General features: G+C 64.9%; 2 protein-coding genes across 2 annotated transcripts in view; one reads left to right on the top strand and one right to left on the bottom strand.

Moving 5' to 3' along the window:
* Positions 1-8,590, top strand: part of STK32C (serine/threonine kinase 32C) — a 75,270-nt gene extending 66,680 nt beyond the window's left edge. Inside the window, exons 9-12 of the mRNA XM_052660954.1 lie at positions 367-492; positions 566-697; positions 7,449-7,516; positions 8,464-8,590. Coding sequence (XP_052516914.1) covers positions 367-492; positions 566-697; positions 7,449-7,516; positions 8,464-8,590 — 453 coding nt within the window. The remainder of the gene's footprint in view (positions 1-366; positions 493-565; positions 698-7,448; positions 7,517-8,463) is intronic.
* A 2,441-nt stretch (positions 8,591-11,031) lies between these two features.
* DPYSL4 (dihydropyrimidinase like 4) lies at positions 11,032-25,188 on the bottom strand. The gene is made up of 14 exons (XM_052661085.1): positions 25,150-25,188; positions 21,679-21,767; positions 20,950-21,134; positions 18,911-19,075; positions 17,221-17,282; positions 16,984-17,064; positions 15,608-15,676; positions 15,147-15,267; positions 14,335-14,491; positions 13,985-14,126; positions 13,198-13,368; positions 12,719-12,898; positions 11,771-11,936; positions 11,032-11,171 (listed from the first exon to the last, which is right to left on the bottom strand). The coding sequence occupies exons 1-14, from the start codon at positions 25,186-25,188 to the stop codon at positions 11,080-11,082; spliced, it is 1,719 nt and encodes a 572-aa protein (XP_052517045.1). The 3' UTR covers positions 11,032-11,079.
* Between the last annotated feature and the right edge of the window lie 1,438 nt (positions 25,189-26,626).

Genomic DNA, 26,626 nt, shown 5'->3' with positions numbered 1-26,626 from the left:
GGACCTGGAGGCCTCCCGCCCCCGAGAGGGGCTCTTAAGCAGCCTTCACCGCATGCCGCTGTGTCCACACTGGCCCAGGTGGCTCCAGGGGCACAGTGTCCCCCAGAGGCCCGGGTTGGGGTGGGGAGGATCCACACGCCGCGCTGGGGAAGCCTCGGCCAGGGTCTCCGGTACTCGCCCTGGAAGGGGTGGCTGTGATGGTAGCCAGTCCCGCAGGGCCGCCCTGGGCTCGTGAGCGTTAGTCCCGTCCTGTTGCGACGCTGAGCCAGTTACCGAGAGCAGTGAGCCGGGCTGCAGCCGCCGCCTGCTGGTGGGTCCAGGGAGACAAGACCTGTGCCGGGGCCGCTGACCAGGGCCTTGTTCCAGCTGCTCACCGTGAACCCCAAGCACCGAGTGTCCAGCCTGCAGGACATGCGGGCGGCCCCTGCTCTGGCCGGCGTGCTGTGGGCCGAGCTGAGCGAGAAGAAGGTGGAGCCTGGCTTTGTGCCCAACGTAAGCCCGTGGGCCTGGGGTGGCCAGGGCGGGCGAGGGCAGCTGGGCACAAGCTCAGCGCCATCTTCCACAGAAAGGCCGCCTGCACTGCGACCCCACCTTCGAGCTGGAGGAGATGATCCTGGAGTCGCGGCCGCTGCACAAGAAGAAGAAGCGTCTGGCCAAGAGCAGGTCCCGGGACAGCAGCAGGGACAGCTGCCCGTCGGTGAGCGCGGCCCGGCACCCGGCCACCTCTGCTCTGGCCCCTCACCCCCTGCTCCGTGGTGGGGGACAGAGGCCCCTGCCTGCCCGACTGGAGGGTCACATGGTGCCAGGCTCTGCTTCCATGGTCTCCGGGTCATTTCCCTGCGTGTGTGTGCACTCGTGTGTGTGCACTCGGGTGTGTATGTCTGTGTGCCTGTGTTTGAGTGCACCTGTGTGTTTGCATGTGTACACACCCATGTGTATGTGTGTGCATGTGTGCATGTGCAGGTGTGTGCATGCCAGTGCACCTGTGTGTTTGCGTGTGAGTACACTCGTGTTTGTATGCATCTGTGCATGTGTGTGTCCATGTGTGCCCATGTGTCTGTGCACGTCTGTGTATGTTTGTGTGACTGCACGTGTGTGCACATGTGTGTGCATATGTATGAGTGTACTCGTGTGTGTGTGTTCGTGTGTGTGAACGCATGTGTTTGTATGTGTGGGAGTACTCGTGTGCATGTTTGTATGTGCACGTGTGTGTGTACATCTGTGTGGGCATGTCTGTGCACTGTGTGTGAGTGCAGGTGTGTGCGCACACGTGTGTGCTTGTATGTGAGTGCACTTGTGTGTGCATGTGTGTACTCGTGTGTGTTCATGTGTGTGAACGCATGTGTTTGCGTGTGTGGAAGTACACTCGTGTGCATGTTTGTGCGTGTGTGTTTGTACATCTGTGTGGGCATGTCTGCACTTCTATATGTGTGTGAGTGCAGGCGTGTGTGCACGCGTGTGTGAGTGCACGTGTGTGTGTGTGTGTACACGTGTACATTTGTCTGCCTCTTCTCATGAGGACACTGCTCACACTGGGTGGGACCCCGAGTCCAGGATGACCATCCCATTCACTTGACTGGTGGCATCTGGAGACTTCGTTTCACATTCCTAGGAATGGGGTCAGGACCCCACCCTGGGGACGCGGTGTAAGGTGTCGCAGCCCCCACAGTCCTGCTCTTGGAAGTAGGGGTTCCCCCAGGGAGCAGGGGGTCCAGCGTGGGCCTGTCCCCAGGATCCGGCTGGTGTTCACAAGACAACTAGGGCTGCAGGAGTGGACGGTGGGGTCACAGCGGCGACACTAAACCCGTGACCGTCCCTCTGCCCCTAGGCTCAGCGGAGCCTGTGAGGACACCCTGGGGAGTGGCTCTCACACCTGGGGGGCCCTGTGCAGCCCCATGCCCGGGTCCTGGGCAGAGATGGGCGCCAGCTCCTCCTCTGTGCAGGGCCCTCCCTGGAAGCCTTGGCTCCTCAGGGAACGGGTAGGTGGGCTCCCATCCCCTCCCCATTCCTTGGGCTGCTGACGGCGGCCCCTGGTGTCCGGCGGGGGCACTGCAGGCTGGTCCAGCTTTTTTTATTATGGCCCTAGGAATTGACGTGAAGTCGCTCAGTCGTGTAACTCTTTTTCAAACCCCATGGACTGTAGCCCGCCAGGCTCCTCTGTTCATGGGATTCTCCAGGTGAGAATACTGGAGTGGGCTGCCATTTCCTTCTCCAGGGGATCTCCCCAACCCAGGGATCAAACCCAGGTCTCCCACACTGCAGGCAGGCTCTACCATCTGGGCCACCAGGGAATTCCTATTGGGTCTTAAACTTACCTGGCACCTCAATGGTACAGCATCTGCCTGCATTGCAGGATACTAGAGTTCGATGCCTGGGTTGGGAAGATCCCCTGGAGGAAGGCATGGCAACCCACTCCAGTCTCACCTGGGAATTCCATGGACAGAGGAGCCTGGCAGGCTACAGTCCGTGGGGCCGCATAGAGTCGGACACAGCTGCGTGACTAACACTTTGTCACTGCGGGGTCTTAGCTGCAACGCTCATTTGTTGCAGCCTGTGGCACGTGGGATCTTAGTTCCCGACCAGGGTTCCGACCTGCATTCCCTCATCAGGAAGGTGGATTCTTAACCACTGGACCATCACAGAAGTCCTTGGGCCAGCTTTTTTCTTGCTGTCAGACTGGGAGCGATGGCTTAGCGCTCTTTATGTGAAAGAGTTGAAATCAACACTCCTTATTTCCACTTTTTACTGTTGACTGATAAGTGTGATTTATTTACGTTTCTGCACACAAGTGCCTCAGGAAGTGTCTTCTTCCGGTCTGCAAGCGTCTTCTTCCGGTCTGTGGTTTACCCTCTTCGGGGCGGCCCCGTCTGCAGCAGAGTCTAAGGTTCTGATGAAGCTCCGTCTCTGCTTTTTCTTTCCTCGTGTGCTTTTGTTGTCATTTCTAAGACGCCGTTGCCTCACTTGAGGTCACAGGGATGTGCCCTCATTTTTGTTCTGTTTTGTAGCCTTCTCCCTTATGCTTGAGGCTCGGGTCCATTTTGAGTTAGTTTTATGCACAGTTTAAGGTGGGGCCCAGCCTGACTGTTTTGCATGTGGACACACCTCGTCCAAGTGCTGGTTGGGCTCATCTTTTCCCCCATTGAATTGCTTGGCACCATTTTCAAAAACGAATTGACCGTGACGGAGGGGCTTGTTTGTGGACTTGCACGTCTAGCCCCCGGATCCGTGTGTCTGTCCTGCCGGGTCCGCCCTGCCGTGACGACCGGAGCTTGGGTGAGTTCCTGGGTCAGCAAGTGCGGGTCCTCCAAACTGTTCTAATTTTGCAAGACGTTTCAGCTCCTATGGGTCCCTTGCATCCCCAGGGCATTCTGAAGCGCTTAAGAATTCTGTCTGAGTTGCTCAGCAGGTCATTTGTGACAGAGTTAAGGACTGGCGCCTGGTCTGCATGCCCGAGCCCTGTCGCTGCCCACCTTGGGTGACATCTGGGGTCAGGTGCTGTGGGCACTGGCATTGATAGGGCCTGTGGGTGTCTGCCCCGAGGACTGTGTGCAGGGAACAGCCACTGGCACAGTGGTCAGGGTGTGGGGTGTTTGGGGGGGAAGCCAAGCAGAGTTTCAGTGGAGTCCAGGGAGAGCCGCCTGACCTGCAGGGACCTGAGTGTGGGTTATACCCTGTGCCCAGCAGTCATCAGCAAGGAGCCCCAGAGGGTCATGCGTATCTGTAGCCTCCTGAGTCTGCATGGCAAAGGCTCCAAACGCCCGAGCAGGCCAAGGGACCATGCACGTGTGCCGCTAGGAGGAGAGGGGCTCCGGAGCTGGACGAGCCACGCCCCAGCGCCCCGGCTGACCGCACATGCGCACCGCACGCACCTCGGGAAGGCGCGGCCCTGGGGCGCGTCGCCGCCCACACCGTCCGCCTCTGATGCCGCTCCGCCCTCCTAGCGGCTCCTCCGGCCGGTTCTCCTCTCTCCTGGGAGAGCCTGGGCAAGGGAGGCTGTGAGACGGAGCCCAGCTCCTCCCCGCCCGCAGACCCCCGGCCGGCGGACAGTCCCTCTGCGCCTGTCGCCCGCCCCAGCCTCGCTCCCCTTCTCCCGCATCCTGCGCATCCCTTGGTCTCTGGGCATCGGGGGTTATCTCCTGCCTTGACCTCGCCCCCGCCTCTGAGTAGCCCTTGCCTTCAGTCCAGCGCTGACTCAGGCCAGAGTCTGTGCCCCTGTCCAGTCGTCATCAGCGCTATCAAGGAGGACGACCCCGTTTAAGTTGAAAAATCCCAAGTCAGTTTGCATTTACTACCCCTAACCTCCTGAACATCACAGCTCAGCCTGGCTTGCCTTACACGGGCTCAGAGCACCCAGGTGAGCACCCAGGTCAGCGCCCAGTAGGCAGTCATCCGACACAGAGCCTCTTTTATAACTCATTGTTGACTTTATCAAATACTGAAAGTGGAAAAGGGCACGTCCGGGTCCAGGCTGGGTGTCAGTGCGTCAGCTGTTCACCCTCGGGGTCGCGGGGCTGACCAGCAGCTGCGGCTGCCGCGCAGCATCGCATCGGAGGATCAGATCCCGTGTCGCCGGCCCGGAAAAGGTCCAGGTCAAAATCGGAAGTACCCTCTCTGCCGTCTCTTTGTCACTTTCACACCCCTCTCAAGTCAAGAGACTCCAGCCGTGGTAGCTGGGGGCCGGCTCGATACTCGGTCCTCCTCGGTGAGTGCAGACTAGCGCCTGCCCTCTGCGCCACGGGCGTTGGGAGGAAAGCCCTATGGGGTAAGGGGCCGCGAGCCGCAGCCGGCGGCCCTGTCGATCAGCTGTGGGGGAGCCTGCATCACGCTCCATGGAGGCACCTGGCCCACCACTGGGTTAAGAGCTGTCCCCTCTCTCCTCCTGCCACGAGCCAGCTGATCTCCGCAGGCCAGGCTCATAAATTAAATGGGAAACAACAGGAATAGCATCCTTGGACCCGCCTTGTGCTGTGCTTGGTCACTCAGGCGTGTCCGACTCTTCCACCCCATGGGTGTAGCCCACCAGGTTCCCGTGTCCATGGGATTCTGAGGGAAGACTGGCGTGGGTCGATATGGCCTCCTCTGGGGAATCTTCCAGACCCAGGGATCCAACCCGTGTCTCTTGCGTCTCCTACGTTGGCAGGCAGCTTCTTTAACACTGCTTGAAGCCCTCGGATCCCCGCAGATAAACACAGACTCCAAAGTCCTTGACGGTGGCGCTTAGCAGCACCATTCCACTCTAGATGCGGGTTTGTTATTTCCTATCTAGGCTAGTTTCGGGGGAGAGGCTAGTATCAGGAGCTTTCACTGGGCTTTTCCATGATAATGTTATTAACTGCTACTCCACAGGTCAAGGAACTAAGAGAATTCGACCAGATGCCAAATAATAATATATCCATCTTGGTTATGCATACAGCCGCCAGGGGGAGAAGCCCCCCCTGGTGGGTTGTGTTGGGGGTCCACTGTAAGACAGCCGTGGGCCACGTGTCAGCTCACACCTGTATTCAGCAGCCCTCTGAACAGCCGAGTGTTTGCCCTCTCCCGTGTGCAGACATGCAGGGAAGTGGCTGTGGATGCCTTCAGGAAGGGCTGGGGTGTCGCTGCCGTGTACCCTTGCTTGGGCCTTCCTGGCCAAGAGCTTGCTCCTCCTTCAGCCCACAGGTCCAGGTCTGAGATCTGGAAATGAGGAAAAGAATTGCAACTCTCCATCCAGGTGGCCGTCAGCCTGGGGCTCACGCACGCGCGATCTGAGTGTGTGCGTGCATGCAGGCACACGTGTGTGAGCACTGGCCATCCACCTCTGACCGTGAAGGCACCGTGATCGGTCGGACACCCTCAGCATCCCAGGGTCAGGCGGCCTGCCTGCCTCTCCAGCCTGGAGGCCTGTTTCCATGGTTATACCCCCTAAGGGTGGCTGAGTTAGGTGAGGTCAAGGCTGCCGCTGTCCGGGATCCCATCATGGCCTCTGGGGGACTCAGTCCTGAGGCAGATCCTCCTGAACTACACGCGAACCACAGGGCTTCCCCAGGGCGCTGTGTCCCCAGCCAGCTCATTCCTTGTCTCCTGGCTGGAAGGCGCATCCCTCGGGCCCTCCAGAAGAATGTGGTCATCTGTGGGGGGTCCGTGGGTCTTTACTCTTGAGTGTGCTGGCCGCTCCAGCCGCCCACGTCTCTGAGCCTTTGACCCCATCCCAGCATTCCTCTAAGGCTGTTCTGAACCTTCTGCCCGCTCCGCCGGGGCCACCCTTCCTGGTTTCCAAATTGCAGTGTGTTAGGACGCACTCACCCCAGGGCTCCTGCAGGGGGTTAGCCCCAAGTTGTGCAGGGCAGACGCCCCCCCAGTCCAGCCCCTCCCAGGCCTGTCCTTCCCTCTGGGCAAGCAGTGCCTCCCTCCCCAGCACGTCCAGCGCCTGCCCGCTGGGGCTACGCGTGGCTGCAGAGCCGGTGGGGCAGGGTGTGGGGGTGGTGCTGTTTCATCTGCAGGAATGGGAGGGGTCCCTCTTCTCCGGCCCGGGTGGGGCCCTCCCGCAGGCTCAGGAGTGCGGGGCATCAGGCTAACCTGCCCACTAGCATCCTCTCAGGCCCCTCCCACGTCCGAGGCCCACTTCTTCTGTCAGAGCCTCAGTTGGATGCAGGAAACTTCATGGCTGAGTCCAGCCCTCTTAAGTTCTGCGGCTTGGACATCTCGGCCTGGTCTCCTGCAAGCTGTCCGGGCCGCCGTGCAGGGCGTCTCCACGCTGCGCCTTGGGCTACTCCTTGGCGGCCCTGAGTCTGAGGCTTGGATACCCAGGGGCCAACCACGACCCCCCAGACCCACGGTCCCAGGGGCCCAACCACGACCCCTCAGACCTACGGTCCCAGGGGCCAACCTTGACCCCCCAGACCCACGGTCCCAGGGCCAACCTTGACCCCCCCCAGACCCACGGTCCCAGGGCAAACCTACCACCTGCACCCTCTCCTGACACTCCTGAGGGTCTCAGTAACCAGGGTTTCGCAGGCCAGGGACCTATGACATGTCTTGGATCTGGCCACTGTGGGACTGACTCCAGTCCCCAGCCTGAGGCTCTGCTTCTCAAGACCACCTCTGCTGCCCACCTTCTCAGGCAGGCCCTGGAAGCAGGTCCTCAGCTGGGTTTGTGACCAGGAGGACCCGGTGTGTGTGTGGGGGTGTGAGGAGTCGCCCAGTGTGGCTCCTGGACGAGTCTGGCTCTGCAGACCCTGTGGCCGCCCCGAGACGGGGGTCAGGCGTCCCTCTGTCCCTGGCTAAGTGGGGGTCACCAGGAGACCCCAGCTCCCGCGCGCTCTGGTTGCCTGGGGCAAGGTGGGCTCCGCAGAGCCGGGGCGGGAGAGGGCAGGCACGCGGGAGGAGCAGGCCGGGGACGCCCAGGAGCCTCCCCGTGGGACGTGCGGGACGCTGGCAGGCGCTCACTCCGGTGTCTTTCTGACCGGCAGGAGAATGATTACCTTCAGGACTGCCTTGATGCCATCCAGCAGGACTTCGTGGTTTTTAACCGAGAGAAGTGAGTGTGCGTGTTGGGTGCCGGTCACGGGGCAGAGAGGACTTTGGGGAGTGGGGCCAAGGCTTTCTGGCCACAGCAGGCACATGGCCTCAGTGGGGCTGGGAAGCCTGACTCCCGCCCTCCTCAGAAGTCCTAGCAGCAGCCCTGGGGGGTGGGCGGAGGGAGGCCCCTGTGCAGACTTGTGGGGGAGGGGCTCCTCAGCGCTTTAAGGGCCAAGCTCGGGCATTTTGCACTAAAGGGCAGAGTCTCCGGGGCAGACCCTGGGCGCACCGCCCAGGTGAGGGGCCCCAGCTGTTACATCAACCTGAAACCCTCACTCAGCCACTCGGGCCGGGGCAGGAGGGACAGGGCTTGCAGGCAGGGAGATACGACAGCCTCAACGCGCTGAGCCACCTGCTCTGGTGGACCAGGGAGGCCCAGTGCCGTGGGGCCCGGGGGAGGAGGGTCCGGGTGAGATGCGGAGGACTTCCTGGAGGAGGTGGCCCTGGGTCTAAAAGCTGAACAGGGCTCACTGCTGCTCTGTCCTGCCTCAGGGTCCAGGATGACATATGGACCCTGGTTTAGGACACTGGCCACCACCCTGGAGGTCAAGGCCTGGGTGGTAACAGGACTCGGCCAAGCACTTTGTTCAGAATTCCTGACCTGCCTCCTTTTAGCTTCTGGCTGGAAACCAGCTGAGAGCCACCAGCCTACTGCCTCAAGCCCGAGGGCTGTGAAGAGCCCACAGAGGGGCCAGCTGGATGCCCCGTGTGCCTGCAAGCCCCGCTGAGCCAGTGTGGCCAGAGAGGCTTCTGCCCAGGCGGAGATGCCCAGGAGTGGCCCCTGTGGAGCTCCAGGCCGTGTTCCTGAGGGGGTGCTCCCCGGGAGTCCCAGGACAGGCCCTGGGCCAGCGAGCCGCATCCCGGGCTGCCGGCAAGCCTGCATAAGGCCCCCATGTGTCTCCCCAGGCTGAAGCGGAGCCAGGACCCCACGCCCGAGCCCAGGGACGTGGCGGAGGCCTTGGCGGACAGCGAGGGCGTGCGCCCAGCCCTGCCTGCCTGCAGCGCCATCTGCCCCTCAGCCGGGAGCAGCTAGGCCGCCCCTGCCCGCTGCCTGTGGAGTCAGCTCAGGCCCCACCGGAGACCGGGGAGCCCCAGAGGGATGGGGTGGCCAGAGGCCCAGCGTCAACTTTCCCAGAGAGCTGCGCAGCGTGTCCAGGCCCAGGCCCAGGCCGGCGGCTCCAGGCGCCCGGCTGGACGGCACCGGATGGTCTGACCGCCGGGTCTGCCCTCTGGCCCTCGGGGGCACGTGGTGTTAAGAGGCTGCCAGTGTGGCTGAAAGCGGGGAGCACAGAGGGTGGGCGCCCCCCGCATGACGGTGGAGGGGCCCACAGCTCCCGCCCAGGCTCTCCCGGGGCCTCTGGTCCTGCCCCACCCGCTGTATATAGGCCGCCCCCGCTGGGGCCTGGGGCCTGCCCGGTTCTTGTCCATCGCGGGGGACGGGCGCGGGCCTGGGAGTGTTTTATACACGCGCGTTCTGGTCGTTTCTGCCGTGTTTCTGTATAGTTTCCACCTCTGAGAAAAACAACATGAGAAACTCCTGGTGTCAGCTGGTTTGCATGTCCCGTGCCTGCTGCGGGCAGACAACGCTCGTCCGTGACCCAGGGTGTTCCTGCCGGGCCGGAGCCTCCTGGAGCTCCGGTCCTCGGCCTGAGGAGGATGCCCATCTCCTGCCCCAGAAACCCTGAGGCCGCTGTCGGGTTGGGGTGGAGGTGCGGCCTGCTGGGGGGCAGGGGCAGAACCTCGAAAACAGCAGGGACTGGAATGCCCCAGGTTGCAGCAGCTCACGGGCCCCCCTCGCCCAGAGTGGGGAGCCCACCTGGGGCCCTAAGGCACTGTGGAGCCCGGGTCTGGAGGCGGGCAGTGCTGTGGGATGCCCGGTGGTGGTACCAACCTCCAGAGGCTCTGGGTGGAGGCCTGCTGGTGCTGGAGGCGGGAGCCGGGTGGGGAGGCCTGGGGTTGTGCGGGAAAAAAGCCGTGCTTTGTGTGTGTGTGTGTGCACATCTCAGGCGCGTTTTGAGGCCCTAAGGGACAGAGTGCCTGTGTCCTGAGTCAGTGGCCGGCCTGCGGGTGTGGCCTGGCCCCCTGATCGCCTTGTCTGTCCCTGGGGAAGGGGACGTGGGTCTCAGTGCAGCCCAGGAATCCAGCACTGAGGCCACAGGGACCAAATCAACCTTAGCAGATGGACCACAGGGCAGACCTTCCCGGGGGCTGCCCAGTCCAGCACAGTGCCCAGAGCCCTGGGTTCAAAGTGGGGCCAAGCCTGGGCATGGAGGCCGGGGCCCCCCAGAGGGGCTGGCCACATGAGCGGGGCTGCCCGCCCTTCCTGGTGCTCTTAGGGTGGAGAGCGTCCCACACCTGAGCATGGAGGCTGGGGCGCCCCAGGGGGGCTGGCCACGTGAGGGGGGCTGCCCGCCCTTCCTGGTGCTCTTAGGGTGGAGAGCGTCCCACACCTGGGGGACGGAGCTGGCAGGGTTTTTAGGAGCAAGGCTGAGACCAGGAAGCCAGCCCAGCAGCTCCATCTTCTGGAAAGTTCTGGGGGCAACGCCATCCGCGGGGCTGGATCAGAACCCCGGCATGCTCTGCCTTAAGTGGGCAGCATGAGCTCCCCACACGTTATACTGCCCCAAACCCTGCTGGGCAGCTTGTGCCCACCAACTAGATCATGGGTAGGGGTCCTCCCAGTGCCCCTCTCCTTCTGGGTGTCTGGCTGTCTGTGACCTGCAGGCCTGTGGGAGGCAGAGACCCTGCCCACAGCTCAGACCCAGCCGGCCCTGCAGTGGTCTGGCGGTCCGGCCTCCCAGCCGTCTAGAGGCAGGACCAGGTGCCGCAGGGTGTTCTCGAGGGTGCCACACACGAGCCCCTGGGGGATGGCGTAGGGGCAGAAAAGTTGGGGCTCTCCACACGCCAGGGGCTTCCAGTCCAGATGCCTTTAATCAACGCGGTTCCACGGGACTGGGGCCGCTGGGCTGCGGGTGGCATGCAGGTTCCTGACTACAGTGCCCTCGGCACATAGGATGGCTTCTCTAATCAACTACTGGGAACACACGTCGTAGGAGAAGGAAGCACTCAGCTCCGGGCCCCTGGGGCCCCTGGAGGAGGAAGGGCTCTACGGACGGCGTGGGGGTCTGGTCCCTGGGAAGTCTGAGAAGTACAGCTGCCCGCACAGCATCCCTGCAGGCCCCTGAAGTAACAGCAGCTAGGGCGGGGCTGGGACGGCAGCCGAGTTGGACACGAGGGCACCATGCCCTCCACCTTCCGTCCTGGGCGTCTCCAGAGGTCCCCGTCTTCCGAGGCCCCCGGGTTTGGGGCTCCTGAGCTGCCCCCGCCAGCATGCCCAGCCCCTCTGCCCGCCCTGGCAGTGAGACCTCACCCATTCAGCCTCTCCCGCGGGGGCTCCCTGTAATCGGCCGTGGGAATCAAAGGGGAGAGGTGCTGGGGAGGGGAAGGGAAGGCCAAGCACCTTTCAGAGTGGGTTCAAGGAAGGAAGGGAACAAGAAGGGGGCCGGCCGCCCGCGGCAGCACCTAGGACAGCGACGTGATGTGGGAGCGGCCGCCAGGGGGCGCCATGATCTTCTGGGCCGTGCGCCGCGCGATGTGGTCGTCGGCCTGCGAGCCTGCGGGAGGGCGGGGTGGAGGCCGCGCTGGGGGACGGGCAGACTCAACGCCACACCCCAGGGGCCAGGGCTGCAGACCCCACGCTCCCCGCCCTGGCGGCTCCCTCGGGCAGGTGCGCCCCCACCGAGGCCTCAGACGAGCAGGCTGGTGAGGCCAGGTGTGTCTGCGGCCGGAGCCTGCAGGTCAAGGCTGGCTGTCCAGGAAGCCTGTGTAGAGGGGCACAGGCCAGGCCAGCCCCAGCGTCCCTCCTCTGGGTCTCGCCCTGCACGGGCCCTGGGATGAGAGAGGGCTGGCCCCAGCCTTCAGGACGAGGCTGGATCCCGGAGGCCGGCAGGGACTGGACGTCAGGGGCTGGGTCGGCCCCCAGTGGGGCAGGGAGGCCTGGCTCTGTCTCTAGGGAGAGCTTGGCTCAGCGCCTCCCTGCAAATCCACACCCCAGACCCTGAAAGCAGAGGCTTGAGCTGGCAGCTACAGGTGAACCCCTGAGACCCCCAGCGCCGTTCCTTGTGCACCTCACGTGAGATGCCAGGGCTGGGGGCTGGACACGGCCCTCGGGGCCCAGGTGCCAAGGAGACCCAGCAGCCCAGGCCCCACTCACCAGACAGGCTGAACCCCGACTGGTGCAGGTTGCGGAAGGGGGGCACAGAGATCTTCCCAGGGCAGGACGCGCGGGCCTGGGCCGCGGCCCCCGGCTTGGTGGGCGCCATCACCTCGTGGACCGGCCCGTCATAGAGGCCTCGGGGCACGCCGTGGATCTCCGCCAGCTGGGGGCCGAAGGGCTGGGTGTGAGGGACACTGAGCCGGCCCCAGGCTCGAGGGCAGGGCCCCCCACCCCCGGTGTCCACCCGTGTGTGTGGACACACACCTCCCTCCCCCGAGGCAGGCGGCATGCCCAGGGCAGGTCTGGGGGAGCGGGGGTGCGGGCAGCCTGAGACAGGAGTGCTGGCAGGTCAGGGTGGCCTCCACTCCCGCCCTGGGGAGGAGCCAGTGCCAGTCCCAGCCCTGCCCGGGGGCTGTCCCTCCAAATACAAGTTCAGACGATGTCATCCTAGCCAAGTAGGAACGGGGCTGCGGTAAAGCCAACCCGTGTGTGTAGTGACCACGCATGCGTGTGCAGCTGGCCCTGTGTGCACACGTGTGCACGCGTGAACCACTTGCAGTTGTGTGCAGGGCCTGGACAAACACCTGCACGCCTGCCAGACGCAGCGGGCTGCTGACCAAGCTCCAGTGAGGGATGAGGGCTCACGGACGCCGTCTGAGCGTCCCGCTCTCCTTCCTGAATTCACTGAAGGGCAGGTCTGCTCCAGGGAAATGCTGGGCGACCTCTGCTAGGCTTGGTGGCCATGCCCCCAGGGGCGGCCACTCGGGGTTTCCTTGCCCTCACGCCCACACTCTGCAGTGACGTGGGCGGCCTGGTCACGAACGCGGGTGAGGACCCGCCTGGACCGGTGAGGCCACCATGCCTTTCCAACAGCAGGGCGGCCAAGGGCAGGCTGACTGCGAGGCCTGAGAGCCCCGCCCGCCCACCCGCCCGGCTCAGGCTCACCCGGTTCCGGGCCTTTATCCTCTTGTAGACGAAGTCAGGGAAGGTCTTGCGCGGGATGAAGCGGCCGGTCCCGGGGGTGACGCACAGGGCCCCGTCCTCCAGCACAACCCGGCCCTGACTGATGACCATGCTGGGGGCTCCTCGGCACTCCAAGCCCTCAAAGATGTTGTACTCCACGTTCTGGGGGGACAGCGGCCCTCTGAGCCCTCAGGAGGCCTTAGCACTGCTCAGAGTCTCCAGGGCCAGGGCCCCGGCGGGAAGCGTCCACTCAGCCTGGGTTCGGGTTTCGGGGGGGGGGCAGCTGTGTCTGCACCCCTGGCTTCTTGGGCATGTCTCCCAAGGGCACAGAGTGGGTGAGCTCTCCCCACAGACAGGGTCCCCAGCCCCCGCCAGCCCTGCCCATCCCAGGATGTCCAGGATGGCCGCAGGGATCCCCCCAGACCCTGAGCTGGCCCCCATGTGGGACCGGCTTCTCTCACCAGGCTGTGGCTCTTGGCAGAGATGATTCTCGTGGCCCGGGGGTTCCATATGACCAGGTCGGCGTCAGAGCCCACGGCCACCCGCCCCTTCCTCGGGTAAAAGTTGAAGATTTTGGCCGCGTTCGTACTGGTCACCGCAACGAACTCATTCTCGTCCATCTGCCCTGAGGCCTGAGAAGCCAGAAGGCAGGGTCAGGGGCACCCCTCCCCGGCAACAGGCAGGGTCTGGTCTCCAGGCTCCCGTGTGGACACGGCTGCCCTCCAGGCTGGCAGTGTGCCTCAGTCAGGCCTGCAGGTCTGGTCTTCCCCGGGCACTGAGCCCGTCTCCACGCCCGCTTTGTGGGCAAGTGAATGCTGATGTTTCCACAATGACATCTGTCCCCAGAGGACGTGATTGGCCCCTGGCGGTGGCCAGGAGCCTGGGGTCAGGGCCTCGGCCCAGGGGGAGGGCTCAGGGCCAGGGCTGGGGGCGCAGGTGCGGAGGCCCTAGGTGAGACAGACATCTGGGGGAACCTCAGTCCTACTGGGGAGACGCTGTGGTGTCGGGACCCCCTGTGCCCGAGGCCAGTGTATCAGGACCAGGGCGGGGCCTGACGACATGGAGTCTCCTCTGGGGGACCAGGGCAGAATGTCTGCGGACCCCAGGGTGACCGGGCTCGGGGGGACAGCCTGCAGCCTGCCTGCCCCAAGCTCTGCTCCATGCGGAGACTTTGCTCATCCAGGGGCCTCCCTTTGTGGTCCTGCCAGCTCCTCCATGGGGGACCCCGCGGCCCTTCGTCTCACCCACCACACACTTCTCCCAGACCACGGCCATGCGCTCCTCCACGCCGTTGGTGCCCTCGGGGATGAGAGTGAAGTTGTCCCTGCCGACGGCCTTCTGGGCGGTGGTGAAGGTGCAGTGGGCGCTGCCAGTCACCTGGAGGTCCCCGCTGCGGAGAGCCGGGGTCACAGGGGCCCAGGGGGCTGTCCTCCCCGAGCACCCCTACCCCACGCCTGGCCATGGGGCGGAGTACGCCTCCAGGGTAGGGCCAGGAGGTGGGCGCGGGCTCCCTGGACAGGGGTCCCGAGACTCCTGCCTGGACGGCAGGGTGGGGAAGAGCCCCGCAGCGGGGGGCCGCAGGACCAGGGGCTCTCTACCTGGACAGCAGGGTGGCGAGGTGGTCCGCGGTGCTGGGGTCTGGGCTGATGGGGGGCGACGTGACGAAGGCGGCAGCCTTGGCCCAGTTCTTGCTCCAGCAGTGCGAGCCGTCCGCGCCCAGGCCGGCGGTAATGGGCTCCCCGAACACCACCACCCCTGTGGCGAGGTGTGAGCCGCACCGCGGCCGCGGGACCCGCCTCCCCGACGCCAAGGGCTGGGCCAGGCCTCCCACCACGCTGCCCCTCAATTTTCTGACTATGAGGAATGCTCCCCTACCCGGGGCACCTGGCCCGCCCGGGCCTCCTACGCTTCTCCTGCCGCTCTGCCCCTGCCTCACCCCTCCGGGGCACAGACACACCAGCCACCCCGCCCGCCACGGACCTACCTCCTCCGTGGCCTGGCCCCAGACCTACGCCCGCCCCCACCCGGGAGGTGTCCAGGGAGCAGCAGCTCGGCCCGGGGGCCAGCTGGGCGAGGCTCTTCACATGACCCGAAGGTGCAAGGTTACACACCACACCACACACACACACACACCCCACACACTCAGAGACACACACAGTATGGCTCTGACACGCACTTCTATGCAAACAGGGCCCTTAGCCCCACATGTGATTCAAGGCCCCTTGCCAGGCCCCACTGCTGTCTGGACACTAGGGAGGCTCAGGCTGCCCCCACAGGCCACACCCGCACCCCTCACACGAGAAGCCCCCTGAGGAGGCCGGCAGGCTTCCTGAGTCCCCATGGGGCCGCCCTGTGCCACTCCAGGGGGCTGTGGACCCCCAAGCCCCTCCCCGCACCAGCCAGCACCCACCTCGCTGCTTGGCCCGGGCGATCACGTCGGCCGCGGCCTTGCTCATGACCTTGGTGACATACAGGGGGCAGCTGGCCTGCCTGGCGATGGTGACGGCACGGTACACGGCCTCAGCCTCCACCTGCAGACAGGCTGCTCAGGCTGCGCGAGGCTGGGGCTCCTGACCGCAGTGAGCCCGCGATGCCCCGGGCCACCCATGATGCCCAGCCCAGAGGAGTACCCATGGGCCAGGACCCCAGCCTGGGGCTCCAGCCCCAAATCTGTGCTGGCCCGCGCCATGCCGGAGCAGACCACCTACCCTCTGAGGCTCGCGTGCAGGCCTCAGCGTGGCCCACAGGCAGGGGGCTGGGAGCCCTGACTCGCCCCCAGGCGAGGACAGTGGGGTCACAGTCCTGCCCAGATGGGGGCCCAGCCTACCCCTGATGAAGGCCCATCGGGGCACCCCACAGGCTCACACCTACCTCCTCGGGGTGGCTGAGCACGTGGCCCTCGGGGCCGGTGATACCGAGTTCCAGCAGCCGCTTCTGCTCCTGAACACACAGCTTGTTTCAGCCTGGGAGCAGTGCAGGGCCCTGAGGCCCTTGCGGGGTGCGTCCACGGCCCAGAACGCCTGATCCTGAGACCCCAGAATCACCTACCTCCTGGCCCCAACCTGGAGGCACACTCTGCCCCATGGCCAGGCGTGGGGTGGGGGTGCTCGGGGAGGACAGGCCCCCTGGGCCCCTGTGACCCCAGCTCTCCGCAGCGGGGACCTCCAGGGGGGAGTAGAGGGGTTGCACTCTGAAGGGGGTGACTCCAGCTCCCCGAATTACGGATGCGGGAGCCCCAGGGCTGCGGAGGGCTGGATGCGCCCAGGGTCTCAGGCCTCCTCAGTGAGAAGGACAAGGCCCCCCGGCCCCCCTACTGCTGCTTCCCCGGTGGGTGTGTGCAAGGGGTGTGCAGGCACGGGGGCATTCACGGCTGGGGTGTGCACGCATGGGGCGGGCTTGGGGGCTCTGCACAGCCAGGGGTGGGCCGTCTCAGGCTGGTTCACCCCCAGGTATGAGCACAGCACCGCTGGTGTGGAGGAACTCGGGGTGGAGAACGGGCGGGGAGGAGGGGATCGGAACAAGCCCCTCCCCCAGCACACACCTCCCACCCTCCTGCACTAGGGATGTGCCTCCTCCTGGCCCAGAGCCCACCCCCTGACCTGGAGACACACAGCACGCACTGCCCGGAACCCCACACGCCCCTCCTGAGTGTCCCCGCCTCTGGTGAGCTTGGGAGCCGGAGAGGCCAGTGGGTCCCAGGAAGCTTCTCTGCGGGTCTGGAACATCAGGGCGGGGGCTGTGTGTGACCCGCCCCCCCCAGACTCCCAGGTGGCCAGGAAGCTCCTCTGTGCCCCCTTCCACTGCCCGGCCCCTGTGGGCACTGAGGCTGGTGGGCAACAGTGGGGGCAGAGGCCTGGGCTTGCGGGGAAGGTGGGGCGTGGGCAGAAGGGCCAGGGCCTCCCCAGGCAGCAGCCTCGACAGAGGACCAGGCCAGGGACTCCACAGGTGCGCCCATGGGCAGAAGGGACAGCGCTATAGGGCCCAGTCTTGGGCCAGAGAGCACGGGAACCCGCCTCTGCGCCCCCTCCCACCCCAGGAAGCAACACCTCGGTTTTGGAGAATTTAAGGTCAGACACGTGAGGATGAGGGAAAGCCTGCTGTGGCCAAGAGCCCGCAGGCTCCCAGCACCCTCCTGCCTGACCTTTGCCCTGGGCTAGCTATCACCCGGGCCAGGTTACAGGCCCCCTCCCCCGGGGTCTATGGCTCTGCGCTTGCAAGGCCAGTCAGGGTCACCCCACCAACCCCACCTCGTCCACGATGTCCCCGTTCTCCGCATGCACTTGGGCCACGGCCCCCAGGTCCCGGATGACACTGAAGATCTCATACATCTGGGGAGACGCAGGCGGACCACGTGGGGCTGAGGCCACGCCCCCCAGCACCCGCTGAGCCTGCCCCACCCCCTGCAGCACCACGTGGGGCAGAAGCCCCGCCCCCAGCGCCCGCGGAGCCTGCCTGCCCACCCCGACCCTGGCTCTGGGCTCTACCTGGCCGTCTGTGCACTGGTGCTTGTCCTTGTACGCCATGAAGACCAGGAAGGAGTTCACACCTGGGGGGAAGCAGGAGAGGTCAGATGCCAGGAACCTCCCTGGCACTTGGGGTGCCAGGTGAGGGTGGCCTCTCCCAAGGGCCTCACCAGCTGGCCTGGCAGACCTTTGGCATCAGCCCCACATACTCCAGACCAGCCTAGACTGGGGCGGAGACATCCAAGCCCATCCAGCTCCTCGAATCTGAGGTCAGGAACCAACTGTTCCCTAGCAGCAAAGCAGGTGAGAACCCACACACCCTTCACTAATGCACCCCAAACCCACTATCACTACCCTCCAACAGCCCCTAATACCCCACCGCATCCATCACTCACCCCCACGGCCCCTAACACCCACCCTCATCCATCACTAACCCCCACGGCCCCTAACACCCCACCACGCCATCACTAATCCTCACTGCCCATAACACCCGGCCCTATCCATCACTCACCCCCACAGCCCCTAACATCCCACCCCATCCATCACTCACCTCCACGGCCCCTAACAACCCACCCCATCACTAACCCCCCACGGCCCCTAACAGCCCACCTGCACCCCATCACTCACCCCCATGACCCCTAACACCTCTCCACCCCATCACTAACCCCCACTGCCCCTAACACCTCACCCTCAATCCACCACTCACCCCCCACTGCCTCTAACACCCCTCCACCCCATCACTAACCCTCACTGCCCCTAACACCCCCCCACCCCATCACTAACCCCCACTGCCCCTAACCCCCTGCCCCATCACTCCCCCTCACTAGCGGCCCCCCATCACTGCCCCCTGCCCGGCAGCTCAGGGGTGGGGTGATGGCTGCAGGTTCTGGGTCTGCACCTCTGCTCTGAGCCGCCAGGCTGCAGGCCCCCAGGCCAGATCGGGAAGGACCCAGGAGGCAGAGCTGCTCCCTGGTTGAGGCCCCCGCCTGCCCCCGGGTGAGGGCTCCTACGTGCCAAAGGTCATGGGCCTGATGTCCATCACTCTGGAGGGAACCTCCCTGCCCCCGTCACATGTGCAGTGGAGCAGGCGCACCGCTTCCCAGGCTGGGAGACCAGTAGCCTCCCGGCCTGGCCCGGACTCTGACGCCTGCACCCCCTTCCCAGGTCCCATCCCTGCCGGCCCCTCTGACCCGACCCTTCCACTCCCGGCTGTGAGCTGAGACCACACTCACCGCTGATCACCAGAGGTCAGTTACAATGTCCACCTGACTTTCCTGCAAATCCACTATAAACTTTGATGTGGTCTTAGCTTCAAGACTTCTGATTTAAAAGAACATTTAAGCCTGATTATAAGCCGTCCTGTTTCTGCTGAGGCAACAATAGAGGACAGTGGGCTTTAAGGCACCTCCTTCTAGAGGGTCTTCAGGGCTAAGAAGGCTTATCATGCTTTTCCTTCCTCCAGGCCCAAGACACAAGGGGACCGTGCTGACAGCTGTGACCCTGTGTCCGCTTGTGAAGAGTCAGCCCCGGGATTTGACCCGCAGGTGCGGGCACAGCTTGACCTCTCGGCCCAGCAGACCTTCGAACGGCTCTTGTCCAACTTACCCCACGCCCGGCCACCTGCCCTGGAGTCGGACAGATGCAGCGTCCACCCGACCCCAGAAGCGCAGGCCCCGCAGCCGCCCCTCCGCCCGGCCGGCCTGCTGCTCACCCTTGTCCCTGACCAGGGCCTCCAGCTCCTCCCTGGTGCTCTCATGCCAGCGGGGGATGTCCACGTGCAGGGAGTAGTCACAGCAGGCCCCGCCGTCCGCTCGCTCCCGCCACTGCTCGTAGGCCGCCAGCAGGCTCACCCCCGCCTCGGGGAACACGTGATCCACTGCGGGGACAGCGTGCTCAGCTGAGTCCCCCACTCTGGCCGCCGGAACCGCATGGGTCTCCAAGGGACAGTGGCTTCACGCTCCCAGGAGACCAGGAGGCGTGTTTGAGAAAAGCAGAGGAGAGACCTCGAGCCTTATGTGGGGCTGGGGCTGCTGGGAACTGCCCGTCCGTCCTGCCCCTTGTCCCCAGCCTCTCCCTGAGCAGAGAGGACCTCGTTCCCCAGCAGACGCCCCCTGAAGAGCCTGGCCCGAGTGAGGTGCGCCTGGCAGGCGGGGTGGGGTGGCGTGCTGTCCACAGTGCTGAACCTGTGAGCCTGCCCACAGCAGCGAGTGGGGCTGGCTTCCCTCGCACCTCCCCGACCACGCACACCGTGGAGGGTCCCCTCCCACCCTGGAGAACCAGGGCAAGCACAGGGACACTGCACTGTCCCCCTGGCCCCGCCAGCAGCCCCGCCAGCAGCCCCGCGGCCACGGCCCACACCCCACGCACAATCTCTGCCAGGCGCGGGGAAAGAGCTGGGAGGGGCAGCCAGTGGGAAGGCACGCCCACCCGGGGTTTACAGGTAGACGTCATGCCTCCCTGCACACCCCTCACGAGGGTTCCGTCACACGCCCAGGACGCCGTCCTGCAGGCGCTCAAGGCTGCAGCCCCGCGGAGGCCAGCCCATGCCTGCAGCACCTCCATCCTCACAGCCTGTCGGACGCCTCAGCACCAGCAGGAGATGCAGCCAGGAGGGCATCCCACTCGGCTCGGGCCCCCTGTGGCCAGCAGGACCAAGGGCCTGAAACAAGAGCGCTCCCTCGTCAGACCCGGGGGCGGCCCACTGCTGGGTTTGGCCACTTTGTAGCTCACTAAGCCACACCGGGCTGGGGCCTGTGAAGTTGGCCCGAGTACCCGGTGCAGCCCTTCCCGGGAGGCAGTGGCAGCAGCTGCCGTGTGCTCACATGCAGCCTGGCAACCAAGGTGCCCCTCTCACTCCACCCTCCCACCCCCTGCCTCCAGCCCGACTGTGCAGGGAAGCATGACGTTTAACCATGAGCTGCCTGAGGTCACCGCCAGGCCGCGGTGCAGCCGGGGTTGGACCAGGTCCAGCCCAAGCGGAGGCCCCTGCCCTCAGTGCTGTGGAGCTGATGGGTGTCAGGGAAGGAGAGGGGCTAAACGCTGGCTTCCTGTCTGGGCTCCTGAACTGACCACAAGCAAGTTCATGGTGGGAAGTGAAACCCTCACAAGCTGTGGACTGGGCTTCTCTGCCACGCACGGAGCTGAGGCACATCAGAACGGTGCTTGCGCCTGTATGGGGCCTCTGGGGGTTGTTGATCGGATAACAGTATTTTTGTCATCCTTTCTGTAAAACACCGCCTCCACCATCTTTAGCTCTTCTGGACACAAGTTTCTGCAAACCAAGCCTCAGAAATAGTGAGGTTCAGGAGCAAATGTGTCTGACATTTCAGGCAATGAACTTGTCCAAGGCACTTGGGTTTTCCAAACCAGGACCTTGGCCAGCTGCTGGCTTCCCAGGAAATAATCAGCTATGGGCACATTCCCGTGGAAACCCCAGGAGCACTCAGCGCTGGCCGAAGCGGCACACTCAGGCTGAGGAACGGGGCCGGGCACAGCCACTCAGCACCTCTCAGAGTGAGTGCAGTAGAGAGGAGCTGCGGCCTGTTCATGTAGAGGTTTGACAGAAAACAGCAAAATTCTGTAAAGCAATTATCCTTCAAAAAATAAATAAATAAATTACATTTAAAAAAAAAAAGAAAGAGGAACAGCCTGAGAAAACTCCACCAGGGAAAGTGCTTGCTGTGATACGCAAACCCGCCAGAGGCCCAGAGTTGGGACAGACCACCCCCCGCCCCCATGGACGACACTCACATATCATGGTTGTGCCCCCCGCCAGGGCGGCCTTGGTCCCCTGACAGAAGTCGTCGGCGGGGGTCATGCCCAGGACGGGCATCAGCAGCCGTGTGTGGACGTCGACTCCACCTGGCAGGACCAGCAGGCCATGGGCATCAATAGTTCTGATGCCCCCAGGGACAATGAGGTTTTCTCCAATTTGCCTGAAAGCAACAGAGATCTGTTGGTTAGGAAGACCCCTGAGCGAATGTGAATGGGGCCCCTGGCAAGGCTACGGAGCTGGGATGCCTGCCCTTGGGCTCCCGTCCTGGAAGCGAAGGGCGATACAGCCAAGGCCTAACTGGACCCGCCCCTGACGCTGCTGGGGAACAAGCCAGCCCCAGGGGCTCCGGACAGCCAGCACGGAGGACCCCACCCTGAGCTGGTCACTGAGGTGTCCAGGTGCCTTGCTGACCAGAGGCTGGAGCTGCCTCACAGACATGAGCAGAGAAACGAAAAGGTGTTGTCAATAAGCATTTATTAAGCACCTACTGTGAGCCCACAGGTACTGAAGCTGTGATAACAGACAAATGGGAAGCCTCGTCCTGCTCTCCAAGGCCTCCCTGAAGGCACGAGAGGGGCTGGAGTTGTTTCCAGGGAACGAGGTTGTGGGAGAGAAAGAAACACGCAGATCTCACCCAGAAGCAAGCTTCCGGGCAGCGTGTGAGCAAGGTGTACACAGGTGACCGCGAAGAGGCAGAAACTCACTTTATCAGGCCATCCTCCACATACAGGTCAGCGTGAAAGGACTGGTCATCATTCACGATCTTCCCCCCTCTGATCAGGAGGCGGTCACTCTGTCCGAAACAAACAAATAAACAGGGGCAAGCTTGCTCCAAAGCGAGTGACCCAGCGGAACGCTGAGCACCAGCTTCCCTCTGAAGTCACGATGGAACACGTGTCTGTATGTGTCCTTTGGACACAGTCTGTGCGTGTGAGACCAGCACAGAGCCTGCAGGGTGGCCACCCCACCCCGTGGCAGTGGCCCTCGGAGGCGGCTGCCCACAGTCCCTGCACGTGACCCACACCCACAGTCAGGCGGTCTGGCCTCACCGAAGACATGAGGCAAACGGCCAGCCAGCTTCCCATGTCACCATGGCCAAGCCATCGCGTAGCCGCGCATTTGACCACGGGCACGCCGGCACGTGCGTTGCCCAATTTCTAAAGCCCATGCCGAGGGGGAGGCGGGCCACGTCTCGCTTGACCCTGTGGGCCTGGAAGGCCGGGCCTCCCTGTCCACCCGCAGAGGTGGCTCCAGCTGAGAGCCGGGCCAAGCTCCTTTCAGAATCTCTGCGGCCTGTGACGGTGCCGGGAGGCGGGGGTTAGAGCAGGCCTCGGCAGGCAGGGCCTTCCCGTGGGAGGGCCGCATCCCAGTGAGTGGAGACAGATGTCACACACGCAGCCGTCACAGGCGGTGACACTCGTAAGCACACAGAGGGACCTGTCAGGCTGCTGCAGGAACCGAGAAGGGCCGCTTTGAGGAGCTGATATGGCCGTGACTCAGGCCCAAGGCCAGCGAGCAGCCTGCGAAAAGGCCCAGGGCAGAGAAGAGCCTGGCTGATACAGGATGGGGGGTGGCAGGCTAGGGTGGGACGTGCTGGGCCTGGGGGGTCAGCGGGCCACCACTGGCGCCTAAAGCTGTGTCTAAGTGCCTACAGAGAGATCACAGTGGCCTGGGTAGAAAGTGGTCCTCATGTTCAAGGACAGACACAGGTCATGGTTGCAGTGGTGTCCGTGTGTCTGGATGAGATGCGGGGGGCCCCTGGCTGGGATTATGGGGTGGATAAGAGAGGGACTCCAGAGAGGCTGAGAGTCAGGGGGCAGGAGCTGATGACATAGTGGCTATGGGGGTGCAGGCCAGGAAGACACTGGGGTGCTCGCGGCTCTGGTCGCCCCAAGGAGGTGAACATTGTCAGGAAGTGCGGCTGTTAGGGGCACCCCACGGCACGGAGCTAGGCCGCGATCGGTCCACTTCTGACGGTTGGGACGGAGGGGAGATGGAGGGCTGGTCACGGGCTGTGGAGGGTGCGGGGTGACGGCCAGGCCTCAGTGGAGCAAAATGGCGAGAAACACAGAAAGGAAGGCAGTGGCTGAGAGCAGGATGACGGGTGAGGACCCAGCCCTGCGGCACCTGCCCCACGAACTTGAGCCTCACACTCCCTGGAGCTCGGGCAGCCGGAACCACAGCTCTTTCACGGGGGTCTGGCCCCGGCCTGGGGCTCCTGGGTGCCCACCCAGAGGCCAGGCTGGGACTCTAGCTGGGAGCTCTGGTTCTAAATCCAGCGTCAGCCTGAAGCCAGGACGGAAGTGTGCAGGGCACTTAGCAGCTCTCTCAGGCTGCTGAGGGGATAAATAATTCACGGCTTATGAGCCAGAGCGCATCACTCTATTCTTATTAACCTCTAACAGTTTGGGATGAATTCTCAGATTTCTATTGACTCAAAGTAGAACCTCCGCCCCACAGTCTACAGAAGGGTGGCTGACAAGCCACAGGCCAGACGTGATCCCCAGCTGTACAGTCTGCCCAGCCCTATGCATCTCATGTTGGCTGAAAGACATCATAAGAGGACTATATTGAGACTCATAAAAATTATATGAAATTCACATTTCAACGCCCATAGCTCAACTTTACTGGAACTGCCGCACCCGTTCCTCCCCGAGTCACCTAGATGGCTCTCCTGCTGGACTGGGGAGCAGCACCAGAAACAGTGAGGGCCTCACAGCTGAGAATACCTACTGGGTGCCCCGCCGCCAGCTCTGGTCTACGCCGTGGACCGGCCCCAGCTGCCAGGGCCTCTCCCTGCTGGGTCCTCAGGGGCTCACTGCCCAGCCCCCTGGGCCCCAGGCCTGGCCCTGACCGGTCATATTGCAAGGACCCACCTCACCCAGCTCCCGAGCCAGCGGCAGAGCCTGGCTACCTCCTCCTGCAGGGTCCCCACTCCACTCAAACACGCCCAAGCAGAGGAAGGGGAAGGCTTTGGGCAGGAAGACGGTGATCTGAGTCCCCACTCAACCCCCAGTTTTCAGACTTGGGCACCTTCCCAGGTTTGGAGCCAAGAGGGGAATGCAGCAAGCCCTCAGGACCGGGCTGACAGTCTCCTGACCTGGCCATCTGGCCTCTGACCCTCCCAGAGGCGGCGCCACCCTCCGCACCCTGTCCAGCCCCGGTGGGCTTCCTGCACCAGGTCAGAATCTGGGCCAGTCCTGAGGCAGGACCCCCTCCTTCCTCCCTGAGTGTCTCAGGATGTGAACTGGCAACCCCACCGCACCCTCCCCTGAAGCCAAGCGCAGAGCTAGGGCTCAATCCACAGGCTCCCAGGGGCAGGCTGCCCCCGGGCCCCCAGGCACTTCCCTCCCTCTCGCCCTCCCCCTCTCCCTCCCTGCGCTGGGCTCCCGGCTGCCTGGAGGGGCGGCTTTGTTTCCTGGCAGCCCTGGGTGGACAGTCGGACTTCCCCAACCTGGGGCGTGTGGTGTTAGAGGGTCTTCTCCAGGGAGCCGAGCTGCCTGGGTGCTCGCTCAGTGACGAGGGAGCACTCTCCCTACTACCACCCGGGGCCGGGGGCCTCCAAACTCCAGCTCCAAGCAGGGCTCCAGGCGGCCAGGGGCTCCGGGGGCTCCCGGGACTGGGGCTGAGCGCCGGCCTCAGCTGCTTTGTCTGGGACAAAGAGCTCCCGGTGCGGCGGGGGCGGCACAGGGGGCGGCCGAGGGGCGGGCTGCGCGGGAACGGCATCTCTGCACCCGAGGCCGGCGGCTGGACCAGCCTTGTCAACAAAGGGCCGCGCTGCCCGCCAACTCCGAGCGGAGCTTCGAGAGAGGCCCCGCGGGGTTGCGGGGGGGAGGCGCATCTGCGCTTTAGGAAGCGGGTCTCCCCGCCCCCACCCATCCCCAGGCCCGAGCCCTCCCCGGGCGCAGAGGGGGTCTCAGCGGAGCCGGCTCCCTGAGGGTGTCCAGCGCGGTGCTCGCGGGCCCCCCGGCTGCGCGGGAAGCAGCTGCGCAGGAGGTGGCAGCGCCGGGACCGGGCGCAAGGTGAGGCGGGGGCGGGGGCGGGGGGGCTCGGACGCCGAGGGAAGGGGACCCGGCGCGGGGCCCGGAAGGTCCTCCCGGGGCCCGGAGGCCAGGCCCCGCCCGGAGCGGGGGCGGGAGGCGCCGGGCTGGCCGGGAGCGGGCAGAGGGGCTCACCGTGATCCGGGGGGTGCTCTTCTTGCCCTGGAAGGACATTCTGCTTCTCCCGCCGGCGCCGCCGTCTCCGCTGGCTCGGGCGGGGCGGGGCGGGACGGGCCTGGGGGTCCCCGGCGGGGGATGCACCAGCTAGGCCTCGCGGGGGAGCCCGCGGAGCCCGGGTGTGCACGCGGGGGCGGCGGGCGTCCAAGTGCGAGCGCGCCGGGCCGCGCAGCGTGGTTGCCGGCCCCGCCCTCGGCCCCGCCCCCGGCCCCGCCCCCGGCCCGCAGCTGCTCCCGGGTTCTCAAGCCCCGCCCCGCCCCGGCCCCGAGAGGCTGCCGCCGACTCCCGCTAGGCCCGCGCTGAGGCCGCTGACCAGCCCCGGCGGAGGCGGCAGGCGAACTCTTGCAGGCGGAGTGGAGTGGGGGTGGAAAGACGGTTGCCACCGGTCCTGGCCAGTGTGTGGGCCAAGTTCCCCGCCACGCCCCCGCCCGGGGTGGACAGGGAGAGGGGTCCGGTAATGAGCTGCCAGGCCCCGCCTCGCCCCTGGCCAGCCGGAGGCCCGCCACCAGCCCCCTGATGACCCAGGGCGCCCAGGGCCGCGGGGACCGCGTCTAGTCCCAAGTCCAGGCTGAGGATCTCAGGGAGCTGGACTCCGTCCTGAAAGATGTTTCGGGCCAAAGGTCGGCTCCTTCGAGGATTTGCCAGGGCGGGGCTGGGAGCGCCAGACCCTGGGGCCGGACTGTCCAGGGCCAGCCCCGCGAGACTTGAGGACAGGAAGGGGGCTGCAGGGACACAGAGGGGACAGAAAGAGACCAGGAGACACAGAGAAAGAGCTGTGCGAACCCAGGACAAGCAGAGCAGGGGAGCCCCGACCTCGGGGGTGCGGGCTGGGGAGGGGGCGGAGGATGGGGAGGTCCAGGCTTAGCTCGGCCGTCGGGAGGAAGAGGCCCCGCGGCCAGCGCTCCCGTCCCCAGGGTGGGGCTGGAGCCTCTCCGAAGAGGACGGGCCCCTGGATGGCGCCCGGGGTGGCCTCTGGGGTAAATGCGCTGCGCCTCAAGGGCAGAGCCCGCGTCCCCTGCTCACCGGCCCCGCCGCCTGCAGCCCCCGCACCGCGGCCACTACCTGCTGTGGGCCGTGGGCCTGGGCCGCGCTGGGCCCCTCTTGGAGACTCGCCGCGGCCCCCAGGCCGTCTCCACCTGGCTCGCTGGGACTCCCCGGGTAGCCGCTTGGCCCGCTGTAGGGCCCTCCGCCTCTCGGACCCCGGTGGCTGCCTCCCAGCGCGTCCAGCGACAGGGTCTTGTTCTCAAAGGCGTCCTCCACGCAAAGCAAGACTCCGCCGAGCCTGGGGCGGGCCCGGGGGCTGCCCGTGTCCGGCGCCCCCATGCAGGCGGGCAGAGCCCCTGTGGGCTCCTGTGGCCGCACCACTGCCATTGCGGGAGCGGGCGAGGGGCGGGCCGGTCCCGGAGCCTCTAGTGGCGGGGCCTGAGCGCTGCGC

The sequence above is a fragment of the Budorcas taxicolor genome, chromosome 23 (assembly GCF_023091745.1).
Source record: "Budorcas taxicolor isolate Tak-1 chromosome 23, Takin1.1, whole genome shotgun sequence".
Taxonomy (NCBI): Eukaryota; Metazoa; Chordata; class Mammalia; order Artiodactyla; family Bovidae; genus Budorcas; species Budorcas taxicolor.
This window is presented reverse-complemented; position numbering and strand designations above follow the sequence as displayed.

Coding starts and splice junctions, on each gene's coding strand:
- DPYSL4 (XM_052661085.1), bottom strand. CDS start 25,188: ATGTCCTTCCAGGGCAAGAAGAGCACCCCCCGGATCACG. Junction 14,492..15,146: donor CGCCCGGGCCAAGCAGCGAG/GTGGGTGCTGGC, acceptor ACCTCGCCACAG/GGGTGGTGGTGTTCGGGGAG. Junction 11,172..11,770: donor GTCGGGGTTCAGCCTGTCTG/GTGAGTGGGGCC, acceptor GCCCTCCCGCAG/GCTCGCAGGCCGACGACCAC.